Genomic DNA, 12,877 nt, shown 5'->3' on the forward strand with positions numbered 1-12,877 from the left:
ATAGGAGCTAATGTGACAAACAATTATACCCACCAAGGAGGATAGTATGACCATGTTCTTTAACTTACTGTATTTCATCCCTGTGATTTCCCCAGTTATGAGCGCCACCACCTTCTCTCTTGTCAACAGGTTTCACACCTCTGAAATATGAATCAATGTCACAGTACAATAATCAAAATTCCAAAAGCAGTTTAGTTTTGCTGATAAATGAATGTAATACAAACGTTTTATCGGATCCAGATTGACGATCATATTCACGTTTTCCACGAGTGTCATAGCCCAGACCACCACGCATTCCACGCATAGGCGGACCTCCGCGGCCACCACGGAATACGCCGCGGCCACCACGTCCTCTAAATCTTCCTTCTGTACCTTCTGGCCTTGCAGTATCACGATCTCTTGGCTCCCTACAAGAAAAAAATTATCCTCAGTGTTGCGTGTTTAGTTACTCCAAATACTTTTAATTCTTACCAATCACCACCAACCTGTTGAAATCATTATTCTGACCACCTCGTTCTTGATTTTTCCAGTTATTACGTTCTTCTCGGTCACGCGAGTCGCTGAACTTTACATTCCTCTGATCTCTATCTTGAGATGCACGCTGGGTAGTTGGCTTGCTTTTCTGATCTGGAACAAATCTTTTGTTTATTATATCAAGTAATTATTTCACCTCTCAGTGCACACTCACTAAAAAAGTATTTTATTGCCCACATGGTACTGGGAGCCACTACTATGGAAGTACAAGTCTAAAACACCATGCTGGCAGATGCAGCAATGCCATATTTGATGTTCTTTAGCCTCCATATTTTGCAAAAATTTTCCAATCAATTACATACCAAGGCTGCCATATGTAACTATGTTATTGCCTGATCAGTATCACACTAAAGCACTCATCGTACAGGATGAGTTAGCTTAACGATGTGGCACTTACGAGTTTCGCGATGTTGCTTCCCGCTATTTCATGCTGAGGAGCCATTCCTTATGTGAAAAAGTAAGTTCTGTGGTATTTTGGCAATGTGCTACACAGAGTAGAACCAATATGAAGGAAGAATCCTCTCTACATCACAAGCAGAACTTCTGAGACAGCAAATGGTATTTGTCTTGTTCAGTAGAAGCCCATATTTGGAGGGTTTTATACACACAATGAATATATACTAAGTGCCATCACATAGTGTCCTGAGAATGCATCATTATTGATGATTTGTTATAATAAAATGACAGGAAGTGTCACTGGTGGTTGAAAAACTTCCATATTCAGCTATTTTTATGTTTTAAGTTGTGTTATGGAAGTGCACCAAAGGCAATGACACATTGGAAGAGTCATCATATATGTGTCATTCTTTGTAGGACCTGTTATAATTAAATGTCAGTAACATAAAGGCGATTAAAGCGTTCAGAAACAACATTACATACAAGGTCCCTCATAGAACTTCAGTTTAACACAGTTGGTAGAGCACCTCAATATGAAACAGTAGATAGCTTTTTCACCACCCACTGTATCCAATTTGTTTTTCCACTTTTGCGTTTCATAGAAGTTTGTGAGACTTTCTTACTAAATCAATATAAAAAAACCTTCTACAATATTATTGTTACATAAATTAAGTGCACTTTCAGGAATGAGTTTCTGATTTTGTGAACTTTTATAAGCCGATGTCCTTACTGAGTGGACACGCGCCTTTCTTCTTTGTCTTACTTAACAACATACCTAGTATATTACAAGACACGAAACATGCTTTTTTAGTACAGAAAATGCAGGAATTTTATGCTTGTCCATATTGTGTGGTTCGTGAGACGCAAAGTCAAGAATTGCCGCTGGAGAGCGCAGAGAACACAAAATCATGTCAACCAGCTTGTGCAATGGGCTAAGGGCACTGTGTCTCTAAACACTGGATTTCCAGTCATGCACACCAATATTTGCTGCCTCGTTCCATGTGATGACAGCTTATCACTCTTCAGCAATCATCTCACTTTACATGTCAGATCAAGAAGTGTCACTACAGGTTGCTGCAGATTGTCATTAATTACTTCACTGCAAGAACTTAGTTGTCATTGGCTAGATACTATGAGAGACCATACATGCTATTAATGACAACAATCTTAACAACATAATTTCCAATTACGGCAGTTATAATTTATGTTTGCATATGGTTCGTGTAGATGATTGCTACTTAACCTGAAAGACAAATTACATCAAAAATTGAAATCTAACTGGAAGATAGTAAAAGAAAAATAACAGAAAATAAAAATAAACATGGTTCAAGGCCCCATTGCAGCTGCCAGGGGTTGTGATGTTTTAATATATTTTGCAAATTCGCATCTACACCACACAGTTGATTGCCAATATTCTACTATTTCCACTTCTATGCAGTCCTGCTAGTATGGCGCAAACTATGAAGCTCTGAAACATTAAGCCACAAGTTAAAATTCAATTTTGCGCTTAAGATTTGTATAGTTACATTATTGCGACAAAATCTCCCTTGAAATCATTGGATTCAGCTTTCGTTCCATAGATGCAAAAATTAGACGATTCTCATTGGTGTGGAATAAGTCAAGTATATAAAAAACATAGAACGCATGAATATGATACTCACCTCACTGATCATTTGTCAGGAGATTGTCAAGATATGTGACTACACAACAGTCAGCTGGAGGTGCTAATAGTTACAGAATTAAAACTGTCCGAATGAAACAGTTGTGCACTTTTTAAAAATTTATCACACCCAAAATACCTAATCTTGACATGTAACAAATCCTGTCAAACTGAAATCTAACATTTTTACTTGAAGTTGGTGTAACAGTTTATGTTAAGATATTCACCTATAGTGTAGGAGTTGCCTACCAAAAATTTCTTCAAACAGTGTTCCAAGTTTTTAATGGTTGCGGGAGAAACCCCGAACATCGGACCCCTTTTTGGACCAATAAAGCGATTCTTAGGTCTTTATGTATGGTGTTCTTATTCCTACTATTGGAACAACCTATTGGTTGGAAACAAACATTATTTACAACAAATGTTCAGATGATATCTCCCTTAAAACCATGATCAAATGGTCACCCTACTGTAAACACATCAACTTTCCAATGGTTTCCACTATTGTCTGTCACAAAATTCCTTTCCACTATTACTCAAGTTCATTAAACTTCTGCAGATAAATGTGTGGAAACCACTAATAACTTAAGCTAATACTCCTGTTACAGATATATAACTTTTGTCTTACTCCTAGCCTCTGTGGTCACCGAAGTTTCAACTAGTAAATGTTTTCGAAGACATGACAAAATCTTAATTTTATTATTTTTAGTTTTAATTACAGGTTCAGAATAACCACACTTTAAACCAGATTTTTAACAAAATAAAAATAGCCTATTCCTTCAAAATGTTACAATTTTTTTTCACAAGACAGTGTTACATGCAAATCAGTAAAAATATTATTTTGTCAAAAACTGAGAGACTGTGTGTACAAAATGCAGGTTTATTTTTGCAAAGAAGAAAACAGCAACTAGCCACTGTTATTAATTTAAACAAACTGCACATTACACATTTTGAAACAACGAGTTCCTGTTCACATGGCTGTGCAACATTAAGTTAAATATAAGTGACCTAAAACTTATCTGGGCTATATACAAAAAACAATGTAAACAAATCTCATTCATTATTACGTACAGTTTCAGTTTTAAAAAAGGCAGTTTCTCACACTTTCTGCTGTAGAGCACCATCACTGCAACAAACTTTTGCAACATGAGAGAAAACAGCCCACAGTTAACATAAACAACAACAAATGTATTCTAGATGTTAAAAACCACCTGAAGATGAACCTGCCAGTTCAAAACCAATGACAGTGCTATTTGTGTAAATAAATAGCATTATTAACAGTGGATGGTCACTGTATTACTCTTTGCAAGAATGTGTTATCACTATTAATTCTTCAGGAAACCTTCGTAATATATACAAAAGTGGTTCATGAACCTTTACCATGGATTCCAATTTCACCCGCTATACTTCATTTTAACATTACATATCAAGATTGTACCTTCAATTTACCTATAACAAAAGCTAAATCTTACTACAGCACTCTTATATTTTCAAATATTTATCTACGACAAATGTCATCTTATGTATTCCCGTAGATAGAAGTTTACCTAACGGAATCCCAATATGCATTTTACTTGGTTCACCAGAATTTAAGTCTTATAACTCTTACACAGACAAGTTTAGTTTAATCATTTTGCAAGTGGAACAAAATACCCTCAACACCTATACAGTTTACTTTAACAAGAACTTCTAACTGAAATACCACCAGTCAGTTGAAGGGTGCCACAAAATTTAGAAATGGAGCACTTAATTGCCAGCAAAATATTAACTGCATTATATACCCATTAAACCGAAGTCTACAAATGAAGTGATCAAAATACAGTTTTGATTAAGTGTTAGGAAAATTCTGATAAATATAGTTTTATTCCACATCACTATACTTTAAAGTAAATAAGAATTAAACTGCAGAAATTTATGGAGAACTGTGTATAATAACAGGACATCAGATGCAGGGCACTAGCAACAATGAAGAAAGGGTGCAATGCTTAGGGTGTAAGGGGGGGAGGGGGATACAAAAGCAAAACAAAGCAAATATATGTTAATTGGGACTTTCTTGAAGAGGTTCTCACAATGTAATTGCCTTCATGGTGGGGAGATGCAAGAAGTTACATTTAAAAACTCACTGCAGGGTGTGCCAAACATACATACACCATTAAATGGGCAGGTGTGCCACTGAACATTTTTACACCTACCACAATGAACACCACAATACCAACTATTTCGCGAGGAGATATACAGGACTATTACTACCTGAAATCATTGTTGCACACCAAAGGAACACCTACACTGCTGTCTTAATTATACATCTTATTTCTATTTTTATAATGGATATTCCAGCATAATTAGCACTGAAACAGCAACCCACATCAAATATGATTTTTATGTATATAATCTCCCCCCCTCTCCCCCCAAACAAGGGTAGTAGTCAGGAACACAAATGTCCCAAAAATGTTTTGTAATGGAAGAGCTGGGTATGAAAACTGATGGAAAGGAGTGATTGAATAACATTTTATCTTCCACAGGCAACAGCTTCTGCAAATTTGTAACTACAGTCAATAACAAAAACTTGATGTAACTCATACACAATCCAGGAAGTTCTGTGGAACTGCATACCTATGCAATCCCACTTTTCATACTTCATTACCTCCCTTTCATGGCCACATTTACTTTGTAGGAAATATGAACAATCTACAGATCAAAAATTAAATGTTACAGGAAAAGTAGTTTAAGAAAAGACACCAAGTAATAAGGCCTCCTTTGGCTTGCAAAAGAACCCACACTACGTAATAACACGTCAAAGACAGTGCAACACTCATTTAGTCCTATTTATTTACCTTCTTTACACAGCCCAGTTCACATGTGCTTACAAATCTGCTTTAGCCAGTGTTATACAATACTTTCACTGCCTGACTTCATCCAAACTGCAATAATTACTACACACATTCTCACAGTCTTATAACGCCAAGACAGCCAACCTACTTATAACATTCACAACTGTGGTCCCTAGATGCAGAACAAGCCACTTTGGTGTCATTCTTTAAAACACAATGCCAAAATAATGAAGAGGTTGGAGAAACAAACAGCTTTTAAAGCAGAGTTAAAAATCTTTCTAGTTGAAAAGTGGTTCTACAGTACCACTGAGAATGTCATAATTTGTTAAAACATGTGCTCTCTCTCTCTCTCTCTCTCTCTCTCTCTCTCTCTCTCTCTCTCTCTCTCTCTCTCTCTCTGTGTGTGTGTGTGTGTGTGTGTGTGTGTGTGTGTGTGTGTGTGTGTGTGTGTGTGTGTGTGTGTGTGTGTGTGTGTGTGTGTGTGTGTGTGGGGGGGGGGGGGGGGGGGGGGGGGATTGTGGCCCAATACTGTTCATGATGATTTCCAGTTACCTCAGTTTCAGATGCAGGGCAGTACACCACCTCAGTTAAGGTAATCAGTTGCAAGAATACTTATAATAGATATAATGTTGGCATGTGTTCATACATTATATTTTTCTGAAGTGTGCTCACTTGTTTTCATTTATTATTGTTAGATGTGAAAGCTTCATGCTCTATTATTGATCATATTTCTTGTACATGAAGTAAGCTCCTTTTAGACTAAGTAAATTTGGTTCCTTCCCAGAACATATTCAAAGTAATGTGGTTAATGCACTGGACTCATTTGAGGGCAGCAGGGTTCGCACACCATCCAGCCATTGTAGGTTTTCCAAGCTGCCAAATGAATTCGCATGTGTTATTGTATCTGACATGTTCCACACTGTTGTACAAAATGGTCACAGAACAAATAAACAAAATACAAGGCATACTCAATTTGTCAGTAATAAACTTTTTAGAAACTTGAAAATGACTTCACTAACAGTGCCAATGTAAATTAACTTACAGGAAGTTCTACAAGCAGCAATCAAAAAGTTTGGATTTTTAAGGCTGTGCAGTCCAGAATCTGTACACCAGTCAGGCAGAGCTGCTGTGAGCAAGATGATCACACTAACACCACATTGAAGATACACATTTTACCAAACACCGTGTCCTGCTGCATGAAGTAGTCTTATTGTCTGCTGCACAGTCTTCTGACAGGATTTGCTGACCCTCAGACATTTTATTAATCACCCAAAAGCATGATAATTGTATGGTGAGAGATCAGGACTACAGGGTGGGCACTTAATTGTCTCCCACTTGAGTTGACGTAACTTCTGCATTATGGCATTGCAATATAAATGTCATGAAGCAGTGTCACCCCTTGGTACACCATTCCACAATAACGGTTTTTGGCAGACATGCTGCCTGATACACATTCTTTATTGTCCAACAGATGTCTTATTTGTCCTCCGGCACCAAAGATAATACTAACAGCATGTTGGTCCTGTTTGGACACATTTGTTAATAGGCACACCACACACAGCACTGACAGAACAGAGACCTAACAGGGCAATAGAGTTTATGCAGGTCAACACATACTGCCCACAGAAGAGCTCTGTAGTGGCTCAGCACTCGTGAAATCCCCTTCAATGTCCATACTGAGCGTGTCTAAGTTAGACTTAGGTTCTGTGATTCAGAACTCTGGACCCCTTTAGATTCCAGTAGGTGATGAGGCATTTCTGTTACTAACTAACTAAATTCAACCCTACCCTAAATGCATGGTTACTGCTAATGACGAAGTTTTTAACTACCTACTTTCTCATAATTGTCAAATTGTGGAGTGGGCATCTGGTACACCATATTCCAGATTTCATGTGATTAAACAACCTTACGAGTGTAAACTGAACACTATGGATAAAATTGTAAATGCTACATGCATACCTCAATTACTCGAGGACAGAGAATATTACATCAAGTGATCTCACTGAGGAGGAGGAAATGGGATCACTGAATACTAACCAGCTCCAAGTATGTGTAGAAATATGAATGATTTTCTTACAAGGGAAAGATTAATTAGTATTTTAATTCACCTGGAGGTTCTGTTCAATGACAGTATGCAGCTTTTTTAAAAAAAGAGTAAGAGAGAGAGAGAGAGAGAGAGAGAGAGAGAGAGAGAGAGAGAGAGAGAGAGAGACCAATACTTCAGTGAAGTACTTCTCATTAATATTAAATGTTAACTCTGAAGATGTGTATAAAGTACATCAATCAATCAAATAAGTAATACTTACAACTGCAGATATGAAATTCCTTCATAACTTTCTTCCAATTCCACCCTTCATTATTTCATGGAAAACTGTTCAGTTGCTTTAGTATCACCGTAGATATTAAAGTTTCACATGTTAATCACATGGCAAAATATTCTTCTTTGTGAGCTATCATTTGCCAAAATATTGTTTCGATGTCTCAAACAGTCCAAGATACTAGGCATTTACGAATATTTTGTTTTGGCTTTTCCCTTGGCACACGTGTTTGGGAAAAAGTGCTTCACATACAATCCATTTTGTCAAGATTGGAGACATGGCAATATATATGTATTAAGAATAACTCAATATGTTAGCTACATCTCATACACAGCAGCATATGATCTGACATGCAACTAACACCCACTAACAAGAACTCCTGTTTTTCCAACACAAACATTACGTGAACTACATGACATTCTTACTCTATCATAATGGCCAGCTTGCACACTTTGCCATTCACGCAATCAAGCGAACATGCCAGCTGCCGCACTAAATCAACAGGTCCCAAGAGGACATTGCAGATAGAGGAAAACTGTGTGGGTCTGACAACAGGACAGGGCTGCCCTAGCTAATGCCTAGTCCTGCACCTCTGCTGCATAAAAAGTCGCGTTGCCACACTAATCCCTAGCCTACACATCTGTGCTTATAAACCAGCCCGAGTCTCACTACTTTGCATATATGCTGCAACAACACCCTAACAAAGAAAATTTTTGATAGTCCTTTACACATGTCATCCTCACTATTTGGAATACAACCCATTATTAACAATAAACACAGCATGTATTCACGTAACTATAGCAAATCTTAATCATTTAAAGGATTTAAGAGCACCACTTCATGTTAACAAGTTACAACAGCATCCAAATGCATGCACCAAAATTAAAATTACGTGCACAGACTAAATGACAAATTCATGTGAAGCTAAGTAGTGTACAAATTCAAAGATTTTCAGTTAATCATTGAAGCCCACTATCTTGCCTGACGGTTCAGCATATACTGATACCTGTGAATGCTTTGAGCACGTGGGAAAAATGCAGTAAAGAACATGCATTAGAAATTAAGGAAGTCATGTGTTGGACCCCTTTGCATATTTCAATATGCTGTGAATATTAACAGTAAGTTTCACTACTTTTCAAGTTGTTACCACAACCAGGTTTTCTCAACTCACATTCGTTGACTTAGTCAATTCAAATTTTCACCTTCCAATCTCCATACACATCGGGCTGCACTGCAATTTGAACCAAGAGGAGAGGCCATCTCCGATACCACACTAACCTGAAGTAGTCCACCCACATAACTGAAGGGGACAGGCAGTTTTCAGTTCACAGGAAGGCACAAGCATTTAAATATTCCAATATGATCATATTCCGAAACTCACTGTGGGTATGTCAGATGCACTATACCTCAAGGGTACCGAGTAATTCATCAAACTGCTCCTTGCCCACTATATCAACAGCCCTTTCTTCCACTACCAATTACAATAACATGAACAACTTAATGTGGCATGTTTGTATCAACATTGTAAGTACACTTCAAACACTTATAACATTTGTTATGGTGTCACTAGTATCAACATACTTTAACACTACCTGCAGTGAAGTTTAACAATAGAAGAATGTATTTTGATACAACACCACCCTTGCTATCACAAATATCCTTGTACAATTAACTCTTGAGCCCATAGTAAAAGCTACGAGTTAGATGCATTTTTGACAAGTTACAATTCATATCCGTTATATCTAGCCTGTAATAGAGTGGAACAAACCAATCATAAGCTATGATGGATAAGATAGTTTACATAAACCACAGCTTTCTCACATGCAATAATTTCACACTAACAATTTGGATGACATTGGTTGCACAACTTTGTTACGATTTTACATGTCAACAACACATGTTACTGCCAAAATTGAACTTTTCCAAGTAACGTTAATAAACTTTCAAAGTAAACATTACTTTTACAGTACCACAGCAACAGGGACAAAATCTAGAGATTGTTTTCGTGACATCCATAATTTATCCATCATCTGTGCCTGGTTATCAATGGGAGTGATTCATAAAGTGGAAAGCACATTGAAAACATCACCACTATTACAATATATGAGTAATAAGAGGTACAGGAATTCTGGATTAGAAACAGCACTGTATCCCAACACAAAAGAAAAACATTCTCTACGAGAATGTGTAACGAAGTATATTTGTAGTACCTACACGGAAACTATCTGATCGACAATACAAACTTAATGGACAAAACAGAATACACACAATTCCCATTATCACTAAATCGTTTGGATATTTTCACACAAAGATCATGCAGGCACTTTCACACCACACAGGTTCAATAATCAATTCACATAAAAGACAATACTTCTAACTAACAGTTTGGAGTGGGGAGGTGGTGCAATTTAACAATACCACTCAGTAATTTAACAGCCACAACAAAACAGCTTTTGTCAACTGTGTGGAAGGAAGTTTACTCTAACATCCAACACCATGTATCAGAAAATAAATTAGGCCTATATCTAATAATCTACAACCATTCACTAAATACTTCACAATGCCTTAACTGTGTAGTTTCTCATTGAACAGTTAAATGAAGTTCTGAAGACTCTCAGAACATACATCATGTTTCAACATTTATCAGTAAATTAACATTTGTGAGGCTATACTCAACCCAACATTTGATTTCAACAACAACACAGTGACTTTTGCTGCATGGTTCCATTTGTGATGTTATGCCCTCACCTTTATACAACATAGGCATCAACTCGTGCAGTTACTTGCGAGGGCAATTCAATCAACACTTTCATATACACAAGGCATTGACAACATTAAAATCCAAATAAAATGGCAGAAAGTCTCGCACTTTAAATCTGCAGATAACCTAACAGTAATCAAAACATGGCAATTTGAAAACTAAGCCATTATGTCTAAACTCCACAGCAGAACAGGATTAATAAAAGGCGAAAAACTGTATCTACACGACACGAGGACTTAATTTCAGTTTCTTTGAATCTAGTTAGTACTGTAAAACAAAATCTATTACCAGAGCTTCACAAATATTTGATTATCAGCAGACTTCCATATCTAAGCACAACCCAGTGAGACTTTATGGTGAAAATTTACTGGCCTTGGACTGGCATTTAGAATCTCCATTACCACAGTCTGCAAATACTTTTGTTAATGATAGCACTAAACATGACTGCAGTTGTCACATGGGAAGTATTGTGTGGTTGATTACATAATTTCACAAGTGGGGATGGTATCATTCCTTTTTAATATAAAGCTCAGTTTATACTCACTTTCTCAATTTTCAGAACATTCTCAAACGAAATGAAAATACTTCTAATTTCAGGCGGTCTTGAAACTGCGGGGAAATGTGGTAAGATAGAATAAAAATGAATAAACAGTAGGTCACATTTAACATCTTCCAACCTACAACGAAAACGCCACCAATAATAGAACTACAGCGAATTGCTGTTACCTGGATTAGAAATATGAGCGGCATGCCTCTCGAAAAATCAACGACACAGGTTCTTGTTCGTTGTGAATTGATTAGACATATCCATCGTTTACGACAGAGCCTCAGTGGGCACGAATAAGATGAGAACGCGCTTGTATTGCGTATAACACGGTATGGCAATGTAATCAATTTATTAACATAAAATTGGTAGCATTGTATTCAGCGGCACAGGAGTCTCTTACTGTAATACAGGATGGTACGATTACGCTAAAATCAGCTTCAACCATGTACTTACTTTTTACTTCCGTTTCACGCACGTGTTTACACACAAACCACAACGGATATCGTGACGATGCTATTTGGAGTAGGCGCGGCGTAAAAATAGATATACTATCTTCCAAATATGAATATATGTAATCTTTGTTTTGCTACGGCAATTTATAACACTTCAGACAGCGATTCAATTCTGAACAACACGAGGAGAAATAATCGCCATTTGTAAAATGATACTGTACATTCTCTTGCGAGCAGCACAATTTGAAATTTTAGCTGCGAACCCACTTCAACATTTAAATTCGTTAAGTACACAGACTCTTGCACACTTATCCCAACACTTAACCAAGCATACTGCCATGCATTACGTTCATTCCACACTACTACCTTTACAACAGTGAGAAATATATACATATGTCTTCACATAGCAATTTAAGCTCAAATTCCACAGCATTAACTGGATTCCTACGCCTAAATTGTTTTTTGCGCCCTTAATTACTGCTGAAAGACACACACACACACACACACACACTGAAAGTATACCCAAAACCAAATACGCATTAATAAACGCGCGCGCGCAAACAAAACATTTAACTGCTGAACAGAGCTATAAATAATACATTACCTTCTTTGATCTTCCCTGAATCTATAGATTTCACACTTTGCACAGGTTCCCTCACGTTTTTTCGAACTTGTGGAGGTTGCTTAGTTTTTGATTCCGGCTTGCTCTTATTTTCCTTCTCCTTTTCGCATACCTTAGTTTTCTTCTTAGCTTCTTTAGCCTGTTCTTGGACTTTGAGGACTTCTAATGGGTCCTCATCGTCGTCCAAGAACAATCTATACCGATTAGTTACCGTGATACCGTAATTATTTTCCATCTCGCTGATATATTTCATGCACGAACTCTACAATATGGCGACGCCTGTAGCTGGGAGCTTCACAACTGCATCCACGAGGTCCTGACACTTAAATTGCAGCTGCGACGCCTCACGGGAAATCTGGAACGAAGCGTAGCACTACAAGTTACTAAAATGAAAGCAATATCGTTAACAATATGTAAACGTTGATAATTAGAGACAATAGAATGTAAATTCTTTAATAAAAAATTAATTAAATTAACATAATTCAAATTGTATTGGAACACTAAATATTCTTCATGTTTTCAAATGCTTGGCGGGAAATTGTAGTCGTGGGTTGCTGCTACATAGAAGAAAATCTTTATCACTCTTCAAAACTGATGTAACATTGTTTCACTTGAAGCTGACTATTGTCTTTTAGAGAATAGAATTTTGTTTAGAGTTCGATACCTCAATTTTCTACGATGTTTTCGTAACAAACTACTTCCATTCCAAAATAGCCAATAGGAGCGGCAAGAGAAACGCGCGTAAATTTGTAAACAGTA

The 12,877-nt window shown here is 37.1% G+C and overlaps 1 protein-coding gene across 2 annotated transcripts in view; it reads right to left on the reverse strand.

Annotated features, from left to right (window-relative positions):
• The window catches only part of LOC126470272 (plasminogen activator inhibitor 1 RNA-binding protein-like), an 81,681-nt gene extending 69,228 nt beyond the window's left edge, over positions 1-12,453 (reverse strand). The window contains exons 1-4 of one of the 2 annotated variants that reach the window (XM_050098014.1): positions 12,101-12,451; positions 486-627; positions 225-407; positions 69-140 (exon numbers count right to left, since the gene is read on the reverse strand). In XM_050098014.1, the coding sequence (XP_049953971.1) occupies positions 69-140; positions 225-407; positions 486-627; positions 12,101-12,371 (668 nt within the window). In that variant the 5' untranslated portion in view covers positions 12,372-12,451. Of the gene's footprint in view, positions 1-68; positions 141-224; positions 408-485; positions 628-12,100 lie in introns of both variants that reach the window. The other variant, XM_050098013.1, reaches the window with a different exon arrangement.
• Between the last annotated feature and the right edge of the window lie 424 nt (positions 12,454-12,877).

Source organism: Schistocerca serialis, chromosome 3 (assembly GCF_023864345.2).
Source record: "Schistocerca serialis cubense isolate TAMUIC-IGC-003099 chromosome 3, iqSchSeri2.2, whole genome shotgun sequence".
Lineage (NCBI taxonomy): Eukaryota > Metazoa > Arthropoda > Insecta > Orthoptera > Acrididae > Schistocerca > Schistocerca serialis.